Below are 23,803 nucleotides of genomic sequence, written 5' to 3' on the forward strand. Positions count from 1 at the left end.
CTAAGCATTACAGTGCAATGTGATAAAATGGAGAAGTAGAGGCTTCCTGACTGATGAGAAAAGAACTATCTCTGGATCAAAGACACTGAAAGTAACACCTACTGCAAGATCAGAGATATATACCAGCAAGCTTCCTGTTTATATCCCATTTACAACATTTCAAATTTTAAGCATTTGAAATTCATGAGATAAAAATGAGCGGAATGAATTTCTTCTTCTTCTTCTTTTTTTTTCTTTTGTTACTCCCAGTTCAGCAGCAGAATCCAGACAATAGCATTGCAGGAACCTTCTTCTACTTTCTTTCATGAAGCTACTCTTCTCCGTTAAAAAGATCTGAAGACTCTCTGCTTCTTATGTCATTTCCCAAAGCATAGCACCTTGGTATCTGAAGCTCTTTCAGAATAGAGCGGGTCATACAATTCAACCAGACAGCAGCTGTTTGATTAGAGTTGTTGCTGTTATGACAGAACAAATGCGAGTCTTTTCCTCCTAAAACTGACATTTCTATAGTTAAAACTGGGTTCGTAACAAGACAGCTCTACCAAAGAAGACCATTCCTCCCCTCTGACAAATAGTCTTAAGAGATTTACAGCACAAAAAACTTATCTGTGTTTGCCAGAAAAGTAGGTAACCTTTTCTTAGAAATCAGAAGAATAACGATGGGCTTGTTTGTAAGTGCAATATAAACCTCAGAATTAAAAACGTGTTTTTCAAACATCCCAATACAAATTGCTTGATACGTGTTAGGAAGAAAGAGAATGTATTTGGTTGTCATGTTTGAATCTGGAAACCCAGACTGTGTTTTCAGCTCTGTCACAGTTTCTGTGTGACTTTGAAAAGGTTGTTTGCCTTAGGGTTTGGCTTCCTCACATATGAAGCTGTGAAGAGATTTTATCTCCATTGCGGTCAATGACACTCCTTCATGTTTGTCAAGAGTTTTGAAATTCTTGCCCTAACGGTATTGTTTTCCAAAGTAGACCTTTGTATACTGACTCATAGATAAACACCACATTTGGAACAGCTGTAAGTACAAATGGTTAACCCTAATGCTAAGCTTCAAATAAATTAAGGGACAAAAGGAAATAACTTCACTTAAACACAAATCTTAAAACAACAACAACAAAACAAACAAAAAACAAAAACCCCTCCTATGTTAAATGTGAAGCATCTATAACTCGTGATATGAAAAAGAAGCCTCTCCTAACATCATCTCTTATCTCTATCAAAAGAGAATAAGAATGCAGGTGCATCATCATAGTGAAAATATTTAAAATATTACAATGGTCCAATTTTCCACAATAAGGACAACGTAACCAAGTCAAGTCAGACACTATCGTGTCTCTATAGCCTATGAGTCACTTCAGCCAAACAGTCTTCCAGCCCACTGTTACTCCAACACAACAGAACAATGCATTAATAGTGCATTGAATCCTAGCCACATACTTTTCAAAGTGTGCTTTTCAAATTACACAGTATTTCCTTTGGTAGTGTAGATGTGGTGACTGTGCTAGAAAAAGTATATACTAAGGACCCTTGAATCTTAGCATTCACACATGAAGCTCAAGCTAGGAAGAAGTCTGCAATAGCAAAAATAATTCCAGGTACAAAATGTGATTTAGACATCAGCATTTCTGTGTCCTAAATATCTCACTAGTGCCCTACATATCATGCAAAGCCTGTCCTTAAGAGTTTCCTTCAACAGCAGAATGTACTTCTGAGACAGCTTATAATTTAATACATATATTAGAGTGGACATATTTGCCTTGATCCTCTGTTAAACAGCAAAACTTGAAAATACACTGTCCAGATATGAATACTGACATATGTTGAATCAATGCATCTTTTTCCTACTGAGAAAAAGTCTTCAATCACAAAGCAGCAACCCAGAATCATAGGAAGTACCTGATGGAGACACAGGGGCAGTGTCTTTGAATCCATCTGCTCAACCTCTTCACGGAGCAAAGAGAAAAGGGACTGCAACGTTTGTTTTTGTTCTTTTTGGTGAGAATTTTCAGTTGCTTCAACAGCACCTTCAGAATGCACAGAATCTGTATGTGTAACAAGAGTATTTTCCTCCTTGATTGCTGTGGTTCCCACTGAAGGAACTCCTTTAAAAAGAACAAGCACTTGGGTTAGGATTCAAAAAAATATGCCGAGCTGCATTTTTTAGGAAATATCAATACAAAAGCTGTGGATAAAATCTTATTATCTTAAGTAATAGTCCTGTAAGTACATAAAATATTGGTCCTGTCAAAATTAGTTGCAATAGGTCTGTCTCAATGTCAGCTCACCTACCTCAAAAGACACAGTGACACACATTAGCTATTTTTGTACACTACTAACTGGGACTCAACTTTAACTTGGTATAAAAAAAAAAAACAGCTAGCCTAAACCATTTTTAGAGACCAGGAATCCAAATGAAGTGTTGTGGCTGACATTAGTTTCAGCAGCTAAAATCAACACCTAGGAGTTCAGACTCAAGAGGTCAAACTTCCATTCTAAAACAGGTGAAAAGTTTTGCTCTGAATGGACTGAAAGAAGAAAAGAAAGAACAGTGAGTTCCAGAAAGGAAGTGCTTTGTCATGAGCAGGTGTTTTGGTGGCGGCCACCTCTTCCAGGAAATGCCTGGAGAATGCACTGAATGGCTACGTCAGGTAGGCTCTTGGCTGGTATCTTTTTGCCTGCTGAGGAGCTTGTAAAGAGAGAAGTCCAGGGAAGGAAGGGCTCCTGCTGAGAAGGTGAATTCAACCTCTTCTTTGGATGACAACACAGTGTCTCCTCACAGCAGTGACAGGAACTTAAAGAACAGAAAGAAGCAGATGATGTGGGAATTCTGCTGTGGGACACAGCAAGGATTGTACTGCTGGGTGAAAACGAAAACAACCCTCGATAGCAAGATTGTTTGGGAATCCAGGAGATGAGCCAGTAATGATGATCCCCTTTGGCACCAACAAAATAAGGAATTTAATGAACAGAATTTCTGTCTAGGCAGGAAACCAGTACCTCCCTGGTACACTTCTCCCAGTCCACTGTTGCCTGTCTACTACTTTTACGAAAGTAAAAAAGGGAGGTATGCAGGTGAAGGACTGGCAATGTATGTGAGGTCTAATGTAAAGTGTGACAGCACAAAAATATTGCAGGAAAAAAAATCAGGGTATAAATCCTATATTTTATTTTAAAAATGCCTTGGAGGAGAGGTTCTTGAAGCTTGAAAGCAAGAGTAGGGCTTGATGGTCACTTTTCAGAATGGAGAAAAGTCAGTGGTGGGATACTCATGGACCATTTTACTGAGTATCTTCATTTCCTTCTCCAAGACAAAGATGGCCAATGAAATTTCAAACTGTGCAAATGACAAAGGTCTTTGGGGCAGTCATATACTGCATGAATGGTGATGAACTCCAGAAGTACCTCAAGAACTTGAGCTGACAAAAAGGTGGCTGATGAGTTGCAGTGTAGGTAAAACTAAACTATTGCCTGTACAATTCCAATTTCAAAACTGGATAATAAAATTCAGGAAAGATCTTAGAGTCGTTATTGATAGCTCTGTAGAATCATTAGAATATGAGCATCATCTGCCAAAAAAAAAAAAAACAATCAAAAATCAACAAAAGTTGGGCACGACCAGACAGACTGTTGAGAACTAAACTGAGGATACAATTTTCTGAGTTGGAATGCTGACTTTTTGGCAGTGCACAGTTCCAGTCTCAAGACAGATACAGAGGTTTACAGCAAATACAGAGACAACATGCAAAATGATCAACAAGCTCAGAGCAAATTAGCAGTAACGTTTCATGAGGAAAAACTATTATGTTTGGGCTCTTTGTCTTAGAGAAAAGAAGCTGAGTGGGGATACCTGACTTGCCAGGTAGAGGAGGCAGAACAAACTGAATGGACTGTACACCAACCTTGCATTGGTTAAGCCAGCACAAGATACTGTGCTGGGAGTTTAAAGTGCCTGCCAACAACTATAAGCCAACAATTGCAGTACGTTGAAAAGGAGAAATCGATAATGAAAAGGTTCATAAATTGGCACTAAAGCAAGTAGGCAGAGGCTTACCCACTAATATCCATTATACAACAATGGCAGAACATGGGGAAGTATGTGGAACAGACTGCAGAAAGTGGTCAGGCTTGCATACGCTCCCTAAATAGCATCTCCCATTACTACTGTCAGAGACAAGGCACTGGATTAAGTGGACTGGCAGGGCAGTTCTGATTTGTTAAATATCTCCTCCTGTAAGAATCAGTAAAAAGTTCAGGAAATGATTACACCACAAAATGAAACTAAGACTGTGCCGTAAGTTTTGCTATGACACGGCTGCTGAGGGGTATGAAGAGATAGGATCTCTTGCAGACACACTTATGCTATCAGAAGGCTCTGTGAAAGTGCCTTCATTGGCAAGTTTGTTCCATTAAGTGAACCAGTTTTAGCACAAAGCTCAGCTTTATTTCTGCAAAGCTGGCTACTTTGCCATTACAGAACATACTGTATTAGTAAAGAGTAGGTGCCTACCCAGTCCTAAAACAATTGATTTCTCAATTCATGAACAAACTTATTTTTCTATAATAACAAAATGTATTTGATATCTTTAGAGAGGACAGAATTTTACAAAATGAAGAACTTTAGATATTTCTTAAAATATCAGCATTATCTGAAATGTGACATTGCTGTAAGTGGATAATGTCTATGTTATGAATGCAGTATGGTGTGGCCTAAAGTAAAAGCTAAAATTACTTGTTTACGATTACGGTCAGCCAATACTGACACTGCTTTTTTTCATGTAAAAGTGCATCTTGTTCTTAGAAAGCAGTACACTCAGCCCAAGAGTTTCTGAAAAGAGCAAATTCCATTTTGGAAGAAACTGTGTGTGAAATACATCTTCAATATGAAGAAAAAAATAGCAAACAAACAAACAAAACAAACAAACAAACAAAAAACCAAAAAACAAACAAACAAAAACCCCAAAACACCACCCCAGAAATCTTGCTGCTTCTCAGAAAACACATTCTGGGTGTTGCTGGAGGAAAACTGTATCCTACTGATTAATGAAATGCCCCATACTGTACATAACAACTGGTGGCGGTAAAGTGTAATAAAGGAGTAAATAAAGAAAAAATGAAAAGAAAAACACAAAAGCTCCACCAACCTTCCCCCCAAAAACCCAGTGGCAGCACCATGACAATTTTCAGTCCCAGGAAATACGTATGTGAAATTATAGACTTCTTGAAATTAAATTAATTAGACAAAATACAGAAGGCAACTTGCACAGATGAGATAAACACAAATACACTGAGACTTGTGCAATAAACCTGTATAAACAAACTATGGTAAGCGTGCTCTTCCCAGACTAACCCATTTCTGAGAACTCATCAGCTAAAAGCAGGACACACGGGGGCACCATGTCAAGCTAACCCGTTCCCAACAATAATCCTCACTTTCTGTAACCATTTTGATTCCGTTGCTCCTGCAGCTCAAGCACTCAGCATATTTCAAATTCCCCTGTGTTCATTGCAACTGAAACCCTACAGTGGTGATCCAGGTTTAAGATTTAGAGCTTAAGAAAGGCACTGAATGTCCGTGGAAGGCTCCACCGTTCTATTTTTGGTTATTTATAAACTCTTTATTGTAAACTATCCAGGTCGGAGTCCTAACAATCTCCGTGGGTGGCTATTTTTGCAGGGCTTATTGCCAGACAAAATATGGGTGTAACTTAACATTGCTTTTTCAATATTAATGTATGCCTCTGCTTTTCCGCTATTTACTCATGCTTGCTACAGGGCCAAAAGCAACAAGAGACATGACCAGGTGCAAAATACAAACCAGGAGTTGTTTTTAGATAGAAGGAAGGCTATATTTAAGAAGATACATATATTTTTTTCAGCACGTGGTCAGGAAACACAAAAAGAGGATCCACACGTTTTAGCAAACCTATCTCAGGAAAAAAAAAGTCACTTAAAAATGCACTTTAATAAGCAGTTAATAATCAGCTGTCACATCAAAACATGAAACATGCTCAATAGCAACTACCACAAAACCCCTTCACTTTAATGTTATTGTGGTACTTTTTCTACTACACAGTTAGATACTGCATATCGTTCCTGCATATAGTTGAGCTGTCACTCATTTGGAATCAATTTTGCCCTTGAATTACTACACTGGATTTAAAACAATGCATCAGAGTCCTTCAGGTTAATTCTACCTTGCTTTATTTTAAATACAAGACAGTATTTGAACCTTAGTAACAACATAACCAAGAACATTTCTTGAGGCTGCAACACTTATTAACATTATTTTATCATACAGGTGTTATGGGCTAAGATCCCTCTTCATTTATTTATTCTCCTTGTTCTTAAAAAGAGCACAAGACATCATTTTTTTCTTGAAATCCAATCTTAATGTCCAAAGCAGTTGTCTTTTGGTTTTGTTTCAATTGTTTCCTAAAGACAGGTGTCTAATGTGTATGTCTGATACTTTAAGAAGCAAATATGGAAGGTTTTTTCACTTTGCAAAACATAGATATTGAAAAAAAATAGAAATATTTCATTTCAAATATTTCATTTTCAAGAGAAGAGCTTTTTTCAGACAGGAACATTGTGTAGGGGAACAGATTATTAGGGATCTAACTATGGGTGAGTGAGCTCAAAATCACATTTATCACGACAAACAAGTAAAATGACAGTGCATGGCTCTTCCTACAATTTGACCACTTTATATTCACATATTTCATTTGCTGTAACCCCAAATCCATCCCAACCACTTCACTTTCTGCCCCATCTTTATACGGCTTTGTGAAATAAATCAAATAATTACAGGGAAAGAGCGTGTTGCAGAATTTAACACTGGGAAAAATGACCAAAGGCAAGACACCACGCTATGCCACGTTCATGATACAAAGTGCAGTCACCAATTATGTTAGGGCTGATCTTCTCGAATAAGAGTTTTTTTTTTTTAGACAACAGGGATACTTTAAGATCCACATTTACAAAAATAAATTGAAGCAAATCACACTTCATAGATCACCATTCCTGTTGCACCAGAGCTACCACAACTCAGTATAAGGAACCAGTGGCCTCCTAAAGTAGGCTTTTTATTCATAACTAATACTAATATCCAAACAAATGTGATAAAAAAAATCAGGACCTAGAATCAATGAACTTGTCAGTTCACCCTAATATGTTTCCTGCAGCATTAAGACAACAGAAAGAGGTTGTTTCTTTAAACAGTACACAGTAAAGTTTGGAACTACTTGCTCCAAAGTACCAATGTGGACTCAAAAAACAACTGCAAGTCAGGTGACAAATTCGCTGCAAGCTACTAATTCTATCAATTCTCACTTGGGGAACCCCTGAATGGGTACAGAGTCATAGAATCACCAAGGTTGGAAAAGATCTCCAAGACCATCCGGTCCAACTGCCCATCTACCACCACCGATATTTCCCCACTAAACCATGTCCATGGCTGAGTCTCTTTGTCTCATCCCGATGCTCTTTCCTAACCACCCTCAACTGACTGCAGTCAGAGACAGAAAATTCACGAAGGTGGATGTTCAAAAAGCTAGAGTAATTTTTCATTTTGCATCTCAGTCTACTGAGTGGAGAAGCTAGGATAATTCTCGCTCCTACACATTGCAAACAGAAATGTAATAATCAAATAGCTGCAATTATTTTTGCTCAGAAAATACTTAGAGGGCTTCAAACACACTGCAAATGTAAGTACTTGCTCTTCTAAAGTAAAAACGTATGTTCAGAGAGGAAGATTGACTTCTCTAATGATCACCAATTTGCTGCTCAAAAAATGTCCTGAATAAATGAAAGGTGGTTTTCCATACTCCACTTTCACTGCTTTAGATACCAGCAAGTGAGCTGATAGAGACAACATGTTTTTAAGCCAAAAATCTCATTTTCCAGAATAGTAATGTTTAACAGCAACCATGATAGGTTTGTATTGAAAAAGAGATCTCTTCTGTATCTGTGAATCAAAGCCAATTCATCCATGACTTCTCAATAGCTAGAAATAAAAACAAAAATATCACCATACGTGCCCTGTAAGTATTAACTTTGGGATTCCAACTTACTTGTGTGACTGTCTGCTGTCACCCATTCAGTGATCTTCCTTTCTGATTATTCTTTCCTTGAGGTGGCATAAAACACAGAAAGCTAGTTTGGTTCTTGTATGTAGGGGGATACTCAGGAATCGGTTAAAAGAGCTGATGGTAAAAATTAGAAAGGAAGGTTCTCACCCAAATAAAAATATTTGCAACATCAAGAAACTGTGACATAGCCACTGCGCCATGTGAAAACAGGATGATGTGATGATAACTAGAAAGCTTAATGCACGTTATCTGATAGTCAATGGGAAATATAATTTTGTATCTTGATCTTCCTACTGTAAGAGTCTTCTTTATTAATTAAGTTCTAAGTGTTCTTTGATAGAGATTCACTTCTTATTCCCAGCCAGACTCTTAAAAAGCTTTGTAAGCAGGATATTCTTCAATATTGTATTCTGCATCTCTACTATTTTTTTTTTTCAGGAAATTTTCAGCTTTCAGCTTTTTACCTTAGGAGTGCCACCTGCCATGCATAGCTGCTTTTGTGGTACTTTTGCATCAGGTGATTGCATTTATCAGCAAGAATACAAACTAATGGAAACAGAATGCATGTAAAGTATAGCTTTCAGTGTTCAGGTAAATTTCTCCTTTTCTTCCTCTCATCACACTTCAGGTAATTCTGTCCACAAATCTGCATTACATTTTTTTTTATTTCCCTGCTGCTACTCAATCACTTCATCCAATCTCTTGTTTTATTTTCTTCTCTTTTTAAATATCAAACCTACACTTGAAAGATATACTCACTGATGTTCTGCATCACTTAATGAGCAATTCTCCTCACGATGACATATTTCAGTATCCTCTTATCTTTACTAGAAAACATAATTTTTCTCTTCTAGATCTTGCCGGTATGTAAAAGACACAGAACATAAATCTTCCTTTTCCTTGCTCCACATATTTTGCAACCCTTTCAGACCATCGGTTTTCAGAATTAGGCCATTAAAATACAACTCATTTGTAAAACTGTACTCTACTATTTTTATTCCCCCAATTCCCTATCTTCTCAGCCTTTAGAAGGAAAAAAAGGAAAAAGGCAAGACTGACTCAATTGTTCCAAGTAACTTTCAAAGATACCAATGGGATGAAACACACTGAATTTAATTAGTGTATTTGTAGCACAATGTCACATAAGCTTTATGATTTATGGCACAAACCTAATATGCATGTTGATGCAGACAAATCCTACTCATTTGAAAAGGAAGAAACATCTCAAAAAAGGACATGTAATAAACTTTTACATATTCCTTCCCCAGTTCTGATGCAAAAAATCTAAAGAAGTAACATCAAAACATACTTGGACAACTCATTACTTGAAATGCACATCCTAAGACTACAAACCAAGCTTTAAACACCTTAAGTAAATTCTGACAGCGACAGCTCTAGATGGTATTCATACCAAGATTTAAAATCTCGACTGTGTATCCAGACACCAAAATCTTGCACTTGAGCACTTCAGCAAAAACATAATGCCTGAATTTCTGGCCACTCTGATTTGGAAGTCAGCCCGATTTCCATGCTGAAAGTCTGCACTTGCATGACTCATCCTTCCTTGATGTGTTTCATTTGTTATATAGCTGATTAATTAAAATACATACAATTAAAACATCTACACTTGAATCTGATTTTGTAATACTGAAGTAGAAAAAAAAAAGTTAGTTAAACTTTAAAAAGAATTAGTATGGCACCTAAAACCTACCTTTATTAGTAGTTCACAGATTAAAATTATAGATTTATTTTTTTAAGTAAACAGAACAGAAACATATTTTTTAGAAAGTACCTTTAGATTTTTTACTGGAGCTTCTTTTGCTTCTTGGACTTCTTTTTCCACCTGGCTGTTTTTCTGTAATAGGCTTTTCCTCCAGCTGAGGGTCCATATGGACATTCACAGATCTCCTCTCAGTCTCACTTTCCTTATAGCCTGGGGTACAGTCTCCACTGTCCATATTCTCATTATTATTGATGCTGTCCTGCTCACCTTCATCCTGTCTTCCCATAGCAATTCTACTACTGGTCAAAACATCATTCCCGTCGTTGTCAAGTTGATTTTCATTTTCGTCAGCTGAAGAAACCAAATGAGAGGTCAAACGTTCGGCCCTATAGTCAGCAGGAAGACTGTCCTTTGAGATTATTTGTAGATCATTAGGTGGAAATTCTCTGTCGTCCATCAGAGCGTTACTTGTTGAACCACTTAATCCCCTTTCAGATATTTTTAGACCTAAAATACCAAACCAGAGGAAGCATTTATAAATGGTACCATAATAGATAATTAAGCTCATGCTTAATTCCAGTCAATAAAGAATCACATTAGCAAAGTGATATAGCTTAAAGGTATGGGGAAATTCTTTCAAACAGTAACCCATTGCCCTGCTGAAAGTCTTGTAAAGCAAAGTTAACTACATACAACGACGATCTACAAATTTGTATTTTCATGCAATTCTTATTGGTTCCAGTTACACGACCAAGAGCATAGCTGATCTTCACAGCAGTGCCCAGTGTTATAACAGATGTTACAAGAAAAACAAAAACATAAACAAAAAGCACCACCTCCACTTAAATCCACGGCCAAAATAAAAGCATTCTTATCGCATAAGATCACAGTTTGTCTGAAATAAAAATAAACCAGGAAGAAATAAAAGCCAAACAACTTTTTCATTTCTGTCACTCATGGCACCACACCAAACATGTAGATAGGTTAATTCTTTTACAAGATCTAGATGCAAATAGAACCTGTTTATTGACTCAGATTGTCACTTTATTTTCACGACAACATTCAACATGTCTTCAGTATACACACAAGCAGATGGTTTGCTAATAAAAAAAAAATTAATCCACCACCTACTCTCAACAGGGGTCAATTTTCCCTTTTAGTGAACATGCAGCTCTAATCGATGCTGCAATTAAGCACATAGTTACAAGAAAGAAGTATAACCCTTAGTAGCAGAGTTATGTGGTACTTATAGAGGACTTAATTATTTGGTTTCCTCAGCTTTTAGAAGCATAGAAATACTGTTGGTTTAGCTTAGCAACTATATAGATGAAATGCAGCTCTGTTACATACATCTCATGAGATTAATCTCAAGTATTTTAAAAATGAAAGCAAAAAAATGGCTAGCACTCTTGTACTATGGAAGAGCTTTGTCAGGGTTCGTAAGGTAGCTTCCGATCCTTTCCTCTAAAGGAAAAAGCATTTTAGGAAATCTGTTTCACCGAATTCTTAGGTATTGTGTTCTGGTATATACAGCTGAAATAACTGAAATGCACATTTACTAAATATGCAAGATACTGTTCCATTTTATTTGCTGGAAGAATTCAAACTGCAGAATAAAAATGAAAAAATGCCAGGGAGAATAAATAAGCATTCCACAAAAACAGGCTACATAAACAGTGAGGTGAATTGAAAACTGGCCGAATGTCTGAGCACAGAGCACTGTGATCAGGCAAATGAAGTCCTGTTGCAGGCCAGTGACCAGTGTACACCCAGGAGCTAAGTGTCAAGCCAGTACTGTTTACCCCCTCATTGATGACCAGGGTGATAAGAAAGTCAACCTACAGTAAGTTTGACGATGATACAGCGGGAGGTTGTGCTGCCATTCACAATGACCTTGACAGGCTGAAAAAAAATGGATGATGGGAACTTAATGAAGTTCTACAAAGGAAAATGCAAAGTCCTGCATGTGGGAAGGAATATCCTCATGCACTAGTACAGACTAAGGGTCACCCAGCTGGAAAGTAGCCCTGCAAAAATGGCCTCGAGGTCCCTGCAGGCAGCAATTGATCACCACCCAGCAAGATGCTTTTATGGAAAAGATGCCAGCAGCATCTTCGGCTGCATTATGATAAGCAAGTCAAGGGAGGTGATCCTTCCTTTCTACTCAGCACTGGTGAGACACATCTTGCTGGGTCCAGTCCTAGGCTTGCCTGTAGCAGAAAAATATGGACATACTGAAGCAGCTCCAGGAGAGGGCCAAAGAGAGGATTAAGAGTCTCAAGCATCTGTCAGAAGAGGTGAGGCTGGGAGAGCTGTAATTGTTCAGCCTGCAAAGGCCTGGAGAGACTTTATCAACATATATAAATATAAAATGAGAAAGTAAAGGAGATGAGTCAGACTCTTCTCAGAGTCTCTCTCAGAGAAAGGACAAGAGGCAACTGACACAAGCTAAATATAAGAAACACTAAACATAAACATTAGTTTCACTAGTAAGGGTGACTGAACACTGGAAAGTTGTTACCCAGAACAGGTTGTGGAGCAGCCATCCTTGGAGATATTCAAAATCCAACTGGACAGAGTCCTGACCAGTCCACTCCTCTTTCTTCACTACGTCAAGTTCTCTGTCCCTCCATGACTGCCCTCTCCACTTGTCCTGACACAATTTGTTAGTATTCCTAAGTTTACTTCTAAAACACTTTCTTCTTAACACAACATAAATTCTGTTGAGGTAACAGTTGCCAGGAAGTGTGCTAAAATAACTTTTAGTAGTCGGTCTCTTATTAGCAGAAGTTTACTTCTCCTCCACTCAGGTATTCTTGGGTCACTTCATCAAATACCGTTCTACTGGTTTGACAGGAGTGGCAAGACATGGGCAGCTACACCTGCCCTTAGATAATACTTCAACCAACACATGCTCTGTGAAGGTTAGGAATTGGAATGACAGTGTGCCTGGTGCCCACAGTGTTTTCAGAAGGAGTGCTCTAAGAGTTCCTTTTAAGCACACAGAGGCTGATGAGCCACCACCAGCTGGGCAATGCAAAAGCAAAGTCAATACAACTCATTTTCTGCTTCCAACCTGAAGAGTTTGTTAGCCATTTCCAGCCGTATTAGTCCAACAAAAAAAGTACTGCCTTCCTTATAACATACGTGCATCTTAAAAAAAAACAAAAACAAAAAACAACAAAACTCAGTCTAGAAGATTAATGAATTGTATACTGAAGTGGGAAAGATGCAACTTGTATTTTCCTTTGGCAAACTAACAAGAGAAATGGCTTTCCTCAAGTGCCAGAAAGACAAGGAAAGGATCTCAAGAGGAGATGCCCATCTGGAGAATATATCTGTTCATAAGAGGGATGCTCCTTATTCAAGCCCTTTTCTCTTCAAGAGTTAAACATGAAAAGAAGAGCTAAAAGAGGAACAGAATGTAACTATTTCTGCAAGAATCAGAACCAGAATATATTTGTTATAGACACCCACACAACAGTAACATTTATTGATGGTAACTGTTCTAAGTCATTAAAAAGAAAAAAAGGAAAAAAGCCCAAACATCATATTAAACTTGAAAGGTTCATTTCTTACTCCTCCTAGCACATGAAATAGTAATTATTGCTGCCCCACCCAGCTCATAGATTGAATGGTACATCAAATAAAAGAGGTTAAAGTGCACTGCCCAAAGCCAACAAGGAATTAGTTTTATTAGCAATAATTAAAAACCGGGATGTCCTGTGATGTCCAACCACTGTTTTGCATCTATCAGTAGACAACTGCTCTTCCTTTCAACAGCTATCACTGGGAAAACAGAAACATTTAAACAAGGTGTTTCCTATTAGATTGCAAAATGAGGAAAAGATGCTTTTGACAAGTGACATTTTATACAGAGGAAGTTAACATTTTGATGGAAAATATTAAGTCATTTCCTTTTAACATGTGGCTAAAATGACAGTCCTCTAGCTGAAACACTTGACAGCCTTTGCAGCCAAAGCATGTCAACTTTTCTTGGTTTATAGTGTGAAATACAATATGTGGCCAAATGAAGTCAGCCTTTAAAATCTGCTTACTAAAACTCAGAGAAAACCCAAAAAGAGCTGGGTGAAAGAATTTAGATTAGTCCTGCTCTAAATCTTTTGAAGGAATTCCACTCTCTCCTCCTTGCACAAACATCCCCAAGTTAGTTTGCTGTTACTACAAAAATGGAATTAAACCCACTACTAATTTGAAGTATTTCTAAAAGACCCTTAACATACAGTTACTCTATTTATTGTTTTGCCATTGAAATAAATTGTATGCAAAAGCATACTAAGGAAAAAAAAGTTTGCTTCTTTGGTCTTTTCCAACCTTGGTGATTCTGTGATTCTAGGATTCCCAAGTATGTACTTCCTCCCCTTACTGTCTATCCAGAGTTAACATAGAAGCTAACACTGGGTAGAATCATGCTGACCTCAAATAAAAAGAGAGGATGAATGGAAGTGCTTCAATTCCAACTGTTACACACATTAAGGCGATTGGCATATACAGTCATGATGACTGTAGTACAAATCAAAAATAGGATGGAAAATACTTGCCAAGTGGCCAACAGACAAAATCTAAATTGAAGAAATTAGTTATGTGCTTGCTTGAATACAGACGGTACATGTATTACAGAAATATCCTGGCACGTGCTTCTTAATTAAGTAAATCAACTTCCATTTTAAAAAGGCCATACTCTTCAGTGTTCACTCTCACGCAGTTCCTATAATTCCAACAACTTTTTTAGTTGCTCATTTTTGTGTATGTGTACCCTGACTTCCTTCCATCAATCATTACTAAGGGAACATTGCCTTAAACACGGTTGTTTGGATGAAAAAAATGGAAGACCTGAGACAAAAGTTTTAGAGGAAGGGGACAGCACAACATGTGGTAACAGTTACTCAGCCTAGAAAGGCTGCCATATGAACAAGCAAGCAGGCTGTCTAGAGATGTGGATTCGCCATCTTCTTAAAGAAGAAATTAAGCAAGACTCAATTTTGAGGATAGGAAAAAAAAGAGATAGCACCTAGGATTAAGGGAATTTAATTTTCTTTATTGTTGCAAGGCTTTTGTCTCTTGCTTTCTTATATATTTATTATTATTTTTAATACAAACAGCTTAGCAAGTCCTGGACGAAAACAAAAATCATTTTGAATCTGCCAAAAGGAAACAGTCTTTAACAAATGGTATTTTTACAGAGTTAAGGCTTCGCCTCTTGATAAAAATAAAAAGAAAAGAAGTAAAACAGCAGAAAATGTAGTATGGAGAATGACAAAATGTAACCCATATGTTTCTTAAAAGAAAAATAAATGTGGTGACCTTTGTGAGAATCAGCACTGAGATACATTGTAAGACGACACTGAAATGTTACTATCTCGTTTCATGCTGACAACAATCTTTCACAAATTAATCTACACCAATGTGAAAACTAGAATGGCAATACAAAATGAAATGCGTACTACAAATGATTACTATTGCAAATTAATTTCTGCATGCAGGTGTAACAGAAATGCTAAGTCAGGGCTTGAACCAGTGATTGAGCACCTGGGGGGAAGGCAGGGCCAACCCAGGGGAGCTCAGGTGTGTGCAATGCATCTGAGTGACTGGAAGGAGTGGAGATCCACCTGGATCCACCTCTTCCCAGGCCTCATTTAAGGGTTGGCAGCGGAGGGGAGGGCATCTCTTGTTGGAGATCCCTGTGTACCTGAGGCCATCTGAAGGTAAACAGCTCTTGTTCTTCATTTCTGTGGCTGCTGCATTTGGGCTTGTTCTCATTTGCTGTAGCCAAAGACTCTGCCACCCTGCTATTACCACAGTACTTTCTATCCCATTATAGCATTACAGCATGTAAGATGATTGATTTTCATTTAATGAACAATTATATTTATTTCTAATATGAAGATCTATTGAAGGAGAGGAAACAATGCAGTAGCTAGCTCTTTTGGGAAAGTGAGAGTGCCATTTCTCTACAGTTGCTTGCTCTGCATTGTGTTTTATGTACAGTACTTAATGGTTGAGAATGGTTCTGTTTCCTAAAGAAAGGAAAAAAGAAAGCATATAAATACTTCAATTTTACAACCTGACATTCCTGCAGAAAAATACTGCCATGCTGTGAGCACAGGCTCATTAGTGGTTTACCATTTCACAAGATAGCCTTAGGTACAATCCCATTACTGGATAGCCTAGCTCTGAGAGAATCTCATTAACTTCCTTCTGACTGTGTTCAGTTTGCCCTATGTCCTGATTTGAAATAAGGGACTAGACAAAAATATCTACCTACGTGTTATTTTTGCTTCCATTTCAGGTACATGACTTAGGAGGTCTCCCTCTCTTCAAATGTGCTAACTCCAGTATTCTCCAAGCTGTATGCAGAAGCAGGAGTGGCTTATCTAATATCTGAATTCACAAAATGTCTGAGCATGAGCAGCTTCGTGGTTTGGTACTTTTTGACACTGAAGTGATACTTTAGGCTGACGATCCTCATGTCTGTGCCTGAGAAGATCATAGAGCAGATACTCCTGGAAACTAGGTTAAGGCATATGTCAGATGAGCAGGGGATCTAAGACAGCCAGCACAGCTTCATCAAGGGAAGATCATGTCTGACCACAATCTGGTGGCCTTCTGTTATGGAGTGGCACACTGGTGGACAAAGGAAGAGCAACTGATGTCTACTTGGACTTCTGCAAAACCTCTGACATGGTCCTGCACCACATCTGCATCTCTAAATTAGAAATACATAGCTTAGAAAAGGGGGGAGGTTATTCAGAACTAGTTGGATGGTCACAACCAGAGGGTTGTGATAATTGGATCTACATCCATGTAGAAATCAGTGACAAATGGTGTCCCTCAGGGGTCTGCCTTGGGTATGGCGCTCTTTAACATCTTTATCAACAACACATTTAGTGGGAATGAGTGCATCTTGGGTAAGCTTGCTGATGACACTAAGCTGAGTGATGCAGTTGATACAACAGATGCCATTTGGAGAGACCTGGACAGGCTTGAGAAGTGGACCATGTAAAACTAATGAGGTTTAACAACACCAAGTGCAAGATATTGTACCTGGGTTGACCCAATTCCAGATAACTCTACAGACAGGGAGAAGAACTCACTGAATGCAGCCCTGTAGAGGAAAACTTGGGGCTCCTGGTGGATGAAAATCTGGACATGAGCCAGCAGTGTGCTCTTGCAGCCTGGAAAACCAACAGTATCGCGGGCTGCATCAAAAGATGGAGATGACTGTCCTCCTCTACAATGTCCCTTTGAGGCCATAACTGGAGTACTGCATCCAGGTCTGGAGCTGGAAGAAGAGGCTCCAGGGAGACCCCACTGTGGCCTCCCAGGACTTGAAAGGAGCTTATAAACAAGAGGAAGATGGACTGTTTATATTATCTCTTGGTGAGAGGACAAGCGGAATTTTTTTTCAAACTAAAAGAGGGAAGATTCAGCTGAGATGTTAGGTGGAATTTTTTTTACTCACGTGGTGGTGAGGCACTGGAACAGGATGCCTATAGAAGTTACCTTAGAAGCGTTCAAGGCCAGGCTGGGTGGGGCCCTTGGCAGCCCAATCTGGTGGGTGGCAGCCCTGCTCATGGCAGAGCGGCTGGAACTAGATGACCTTTAAAGCTTATTCCAACCTAAGCCACTCTATGATCTTTACCCTTTTAAAGAGCTGGAATAATGTGGTTTTGAGAGGAAGTTCTACATGCTATTTTCAACTTCTAAGCTTCCCAGTCATACTGCTTATTCACAGCTTTGGTAAACAATGATAAACATACACTGCTAGGCATAATCTACTCTTCCAAATGTACCATTACTAAAAGAGTAAGTCTCAGTCACCAGCCAAATACAAGAGGTTTGTCTGGGAACAAACAATATGTTATTAAAACATTTGAGATTTTCATCCAAACTCTTCCATACAGACAAGTTTTTTCAGCACTTGAGATACAAAATGATCATCCTCTTCAGTGTGTGAGAAGTTCTGGATTTCAAGTTTTACTAGGCTTTACTTATTAGAATGAGATGGGACCTCACCATCACCTAGAAGGGTGACTAGGGACCTGAAGCATCTCCCTTATGAAAAAAGGCTGAGAGACCTGGGACTGTTTAGCCTGGAGAAGAGAAGACTGAGAGAGAATCTTATCTGTAAGCACTGATATCTTCGTAATACAAATATCTGTATACAAAGGGCTCCTGTAAAGTGGATGGGTCTAGGCTCTTTTCAGTGGTGCTCGGTGACAGGACAAGAGGTAGTGGGCACAAACTGGAACACAAGAAGTTCCACATGAACATCAAAAAAACTTCTTTACTCTGAGGGTAACAGAGCATTGGAACAGGTTGCCCAGAGAACTTCTGGAGTCCCTCCTCTGGAGATATGAGACCCATCTGGGCACCATCCATATAACCTACTATAAGGAATCTGCTTTAGCGGGTGTGTTGGACTAGATGATATCCAGAGGTCCCTTCCAACGCCTATGATTCTGTGGTTTGGATTCCATGATTTGATGTATTTTATCTTGTCTGCAGCAAAACAACCAAACATATTAGGGATATCAAGGTGGTGGAACAGAGTAGGAGGATGGAGGACTCTCATTGCTGCAGCAGTTTTAAAAGGAGTCTATACAAACACTGGCCAGGAAAAAACTATGTGCAACTGGTACTGCCTTGGGATAAATTAATCTCCTTTGAAGTGTTACAAGCAGAAGTAAAGCACACAATCCTATGATTCTAAAACCATTAAGAAAGAAATTCCAAAACGTACATTATGAATTCCAATGACATCTTCCTCAAACCTAAAAATCTTCCTAACAGATGCTGTAATTGCACATATATATATTGTAATTTTTTTAATGCCAGAAGTATTTTGAACCAATCTCAATTTTCCCTGCAGTGTAATATTATTTTTCATAAGAAAAAGAAAATCTGTCCCACAGATAGTGAAAAGTACTGTTAAAGCTCACATTGGAAGCTTATGTGATAGTCATTCCATTTGGAGAGAGGAAGCAATGTCTTGAAACAACAGCAGGAAGAAAGGAATATTGTTAAGAAATTCTGTTCCTAAAAACCTAGTGTGTAACACACCAAATTCGTCTATAGGCATATTTGACAACTACATCATTTCTCTTCTCTACTTTCTTTATAAGTTAGCAAAGCATTCTCAAAGATGTTACAGTTTTACAATAAAAAGATAAATAATAAAGGATTAAAAATAAATCTTCAGCAGGACAAACTCTTGAGCAAGACAGCACTGTCACAGTATTCAAACTAAAGACTTATGAGAATACACACACACACATACCAGGTTTGGTGAATCTGAGAGTGCAGAATGTGTTGATGTGTGCACATCAGGATTCACTGACAAGGAATTTTGAGGTAAGTAAGCAGTAGATGTGCTTATTTGAATGTTTTATTCCTGTCTGCAAAGGTTTTAAGAGCTTTTTTTTTTTTTTGCATGCACACAAAAACTATTTGCAGTAAACTTAATGTGGATGAAAGATGCCAGATTGATAGCCCTAGGGACTGAGTTTCTCTGTATACAGAGAACAGATATAGCACAGGGTGAGAAAACTTGTACCCCTGCCAGAATGCCATACAATACACAGCTTATGCAACAGTCTTCACACGACAGAACCCTTTGCCACTGCACTGGAAATGTTAAAAACACTGCTGCTTAGTGCTCATTGTAAGGCAAAATATGATGTGGACACTGTTATTAACATCCGCAGAGACACAATTCAAGCCATCAGCTCCTTTAAAAATGTTTATTTTTGTGCTGAATGGCTCTCTTGTCAGCTGTGAACTTTGCTGTGCTGTCTGACGGGCTGAAAAGTCACACTGCACCGGGTATGAAAACAATTATTAGGTAGGGTGTTATTCCAACAGAAAAATACCAAAGAAAAGTGGTTTAACAGGGTGTTTTCGAGTAAGTTTATGGTCACGTACAGGACCATGCACCTAGTGCTCAGATATCATCTCAGAATAACTTAATTGCTTCACTTAATTAGTACCTAGGAACTCTCTGGTGATCTGCAGAGTTCATCTAGCTCATTTTAAAGGTCAGTAATTCCCAATTAATCAGGTTTTATGTGTTTGTAATGCTAGGCTGGAAGCTACGCTGTCACACGTAGCAGGCAATCTGCTAAGGAGCCTCAGACTCTTGCTTCTCTTACTACTAATAATTTGGCTAAACAGCAAAAAAAAAACCCAACAAAACACTCAAATCCAAGAGCCCAGCCGTTTTTCACTGTCAACAGATTACACATGAAATAGCAGTGAGTCAAGGTTTATAAAGCATAGTGGTTCCAAATGTAAAATTACTGACCTCGTCATAAGGAACAAATTTTCAATTAGTAAGAAGATTTCCAACACAGAAAGCTTGTTACCCATTGTTTGTATCTTAAACCAAATTGTGGCACAGAATTAAATGCAACTGCCTCTCCTGGGACCTTTTTTGGTGCATGTATGGTATTGCAATGAAGGGGTGGTGATGACAAGGGAACAGGACAAAAAGCAATTTAATATATATATATATATATTCCTATGGACTGTTTCCAAAATTTTGATACTATTTTCCCATTTGATGAGTGGAGATGCTGAGAGCACTTCTGAAGATATCTCTTACCACTCATCTATCATTTTCCTTGGTCACCATCCAGAGTATTACTACAGGATTAATGAAAGAGACCAAATAAAGTGCCAGTGAAAACAATAATTCAGTGACACCTCTGCATCTCAGTAAGGCACAGTTATTTCTGTCAATTCAAGCACACAGCAAGTTATTTTCTTTTCACACTACTGAAGCTAATATGATTAAGATTACACTTTACAACGGTGCAATGACAAAATGTGATATGATGAATGAACCAGAAAGTTTCTGAAATAAAGCTAGCAAACAATCTGTGTTCTGAGCCAAGGCGAATCCAACGATGAGTATCATTACCAAGGTAAGAAAAATTATGATCCTGCAAACTTCCTTTAACGCTTTTAGTATTGCTTTAGTACAAGACAGAAGTTCTACTGAATTTGTATATAAAATAAAGTATGGGCATAAGAGTTTGAAAAGCCTGAGATCAGTATGTTTACACTATGGCAATTCTCCCCTTCAGAAGTGCTTGTCAATATTTACTGTTGTTAAGTAGTAAATATTGACATAGCAAAATAACACTCAAAGGCTAACTCTTTGAAATTAAAATAAACAAATAAACAACCTTACTTGGAGACAAAAGAAAACGCAAAGGACATTTAGAACCATTGAGAAGAAAAGCATCCCTTTGCTGATCTTCTTGACCCACAACAGTAATGAGCTCTTTAGGTTGAAACAGGCTGGAATGCTTTCTGATTCCTTCTCTATTTCAAAAAACAATAATTAGGAGGAAGCAATTTCAGAGCAACCAACAGTGATCTGAAATTACAAAGACATATGGCCCTATGACGTCAGTTGTAAATTCAAATATTTGTTTGTGGCAATAGCTAGATTAGAAAATGTAAGCTGTGTGATCAGCTGTTAACTTACAAATAACCCCAACTTGATCGTTCAAATGTCTCTGGCATATACATTGGTGTATTAAACAGCTTTCTGCATTGTAATTCTAAACAAGAGATGTACAAAGCTTACCATTTTCCTAAGGATTCAGTGTTTTTTCAAGGATGACGACCAGGTCAGAAAGAGGTAGTCACGTAGTCCTCTATGCATGCAAGACTTGGTATATTTACATAGGGTAGGCTCCTTTATCAGGGGAAAAAACAAGACAGTCATAAGTGTATAATGTAGCAATCTGTGGTTAAATGTAGGCAAGCGATATGCTAAGGAAAATGAAAATATGGAGAAAAACAAATAGTTTCTAGTGTGCGAAGAATGTCGGGGCGTAGCTTTGGGCCTCACTTAGCAAACTCTTGAGAACGATCTCAATGACTCCAAACAGCTCATACAAAGAAGACCCTAATGCTTCCAGGTGATTTGAATCATAAAAACATCTGTGTTGGAAAAGACCTTTGAAGTCATCAAGTCCTGTCATCAGCCTGACCTACTGAACCCCAGACCGTGTCTGTACATCTCTTAAATACCTCCAGGGATGGGGACTCCTGCACCTCCCTGGACAGCCTTTTCTAATGCCTGGCCACTCTCTCTTTGAAGAAATTCTTCCTGATATGCAGTCTAACCCTCCCCTGGTGCGACCTGAGGTCACTGACTCATGCCCCATCATTTGTCACCTGAGGAATGAGACCAGCACCCTCCCCACTGTGACCTCCTTTCAGGCACTTGTAGGGAGCTCTGAGGTCTCCTCTCAGCCCCCTCAGCTTCAGATTTAAACAGCCCCACTTCATTTGGCTGCTCCTTGTAGGTTTTGTTTTATAGTCCCTTCCACGCTATTACTTGTGGTCTCACAAGCGAGATGCACAAAGGGGCAGCTGACTGGCAACAGATATTTCCAGATATTTAGTCTCTGAAGCTATGGAATAGAAAATGATGGTATAGCAACTACAGAAAGCCATAGCTTACCGTGAAACTTCAGCAAGAAATGCTGAATTAGGCCATTACTAACCACACTGTCTAGGAAAACCAAGTTCCCTTTGATGTTCTGAAAGACCTACAAATTACAGAATTAACTGACTAATTAGTAAGAGGGGAAAAAAAGCTATTTAAAACACAAAGTCCAGTTTAAAAATGGATCGAAGTCTATGCCATCATCCAGTCCATTTCCCTTAAGGAAAACTATGAAACAGTACTCGGTACAAACAGCAGAGCATTTAAAAATAAACTGCGGACGGGAAGAAGAGCTGCAGCCAGCAAAGGGTCTGCAGGCTTCACCCATCTCAGCCCAGCCGCTGGGCCCGCATCTGGCAGACAGGAAAACCACATTCCTGTGTCCCAGGCTCCGTGGGGTGGAGATATGTCAAACAGAATGACACTTTGCTCAGTAAGTGGATGAGCGTTCATTTCTTATGCTATGAATAGGGAAGCGAGATGTGTGAAGACGGAGAACTCGCACACAATCACACAGCATGTCCATTTGTGAGCCACTGATCTGAAGATCGCTCTGTTCCGCCGGCACAGATCCCCGTCACCTCCCGCACGACCACACGTAGCGGGGGACCCTCTCTCCAGAGCTCTGCGTCTTGCGCGGTCGCCCACCTGCCCACAGGTGAAGGCGGGACGCGACGAGTTCCACTCAACACGCATCCATTTTTAGGAAATCATTCGGGAAACCGGCGAAAGGACAGCCCCGCTGCCGCCGGATTACCGAGCGGGGAGGCCGCCCCGGGCCCGTCCTCAGCAGCGCCGCGACGCACCTGCTGCGGGATGCGGGCTGACCGCTGAGCTGCGGCCATCAACGCGCGCCGCGAACGCCGAGACAACCTCAAGCGAAAGACGCAGCTCCTGGGACGGACGGACACACGTACCGCACACGCCACACACACACGCTGCAGCAGCCCCCCGGCCACAGCCGCCCACCGGGAACGGGCCACGCCGATCCTGCGGCCGGCGGGGCTGCCCTGCCCGGCACCGCTCCAGGGGAGGCGCGGGGCTCCGCCGGGCCCCGGGCACCCCGCGCACGCCCGGCGGCGGCCTCCCCGCTTCCCCTCCTGGCGCCGGGCGGCCGTGCGGGGCTCCCCAACGACTCCCGCGCTGCCTCCGCCCGCTGGGCGCTGCGCGGGGCGAGACGGCGGCTTCCCCCCGCCCTCGGCGACGCTCGCCCCTCGCTGTTCCCGGTCTGTCTGCCTGCCTGTCTGCTCCTCCTCCCGGGGACGAGCCCCCCCAGCTCACCTCGTCTCGGCTGCGGCTCAGGCGCCCGCTGAGGGCGGCGAGGACCGGGCGCTCGGCATAGCGCGCTGTGCGTACGTGTGTCGGGGGAGCGGGGGGATCCTCTCTCTCTCCGTTTCTCTCCGCGGCTGCCGGCCGTGCGGGGCTGCCACCGTAGAGAAGACGGCGGCCAGGAGGACCCGTCGCCGACGATAGAGCGGAAGGGCGCTAGAGAGGCCGGCC

The 23,803-nt window shown here is 40.0% G+C and overlaps 1 protein-coding gene and 1 non-coding gene across 3 annotated transcripts in view; one reads left to right on the top strand and one right to left on the bottom strand.

Moving 5' to 3' along the window:
* LOC107052888 overlaps nucleotides 1-17,722 on the top strand; it is a 38,184-nt gene extending 20,462 nt beyond the window's left edge. The window contains exon 3 of the transcript XR_005858345.2: nucleotides 16,127-17,722. This is a non-coding gene — a transcript (uncharacterized LOC107052888). The remainder of the gene's footprint in view (nucleotides 1-16,126) is intronic.
* The window catches only part of CNST (consortin, connexin sorting protein), a 49,550-nt gene extending 25,763 nt beyond the window's left edge, over nucleotides 1-23,787 (bottom strand). The window contains exons 1-4 of one of the 2 annotated variants that reach the window (XM_004935430.5): nucleotides 23,585-23,787; nucleotides 21,434-21,544; nucleotides 9,886-10,323; nucleotides 1,903-2,108 (exon numbers count right to left, since the gene is read on the bottom strand). In XM_004935430.5, coding sequence (XP_004935487.2) covers nucleotides 1,903-2,108; nucleotides 9,886-10,273 — 594 coding nt within the window. In that variant the 5' untranslated portion in view covers nucleotides 10,274-10,323; nucleotides 21,434-21,544; nucleotides 23,585-23,787. The remainder of the gene's footprint in view (nucleotides 1-1,902; nucleotides 2,109-9,885; nucleotides 10,324-21,433; nucleotides 21,545-23,584) is intronic. The other variant, XM_015283744.4, reaches the window with a different exon arrangement.
* Nucleotides 23,788-23,803: the final 16 nt, after the last annotated feature.

The sequence above is a fragment of the Gallus gallus genome, chromosome 3, assembly GCF_016699485.2.
Source record: "Gallus gallus isolate bGalGal1 chromosome 3, bGalGal1.mat.broiler.GRCg7b, whole genome shotgun sequence".
Lineage (NCBI taxonomy): Eukaryota > Metazoa > Chordata > Aves > Galliformes > Phasianidae > Gallus > Gallus gallus.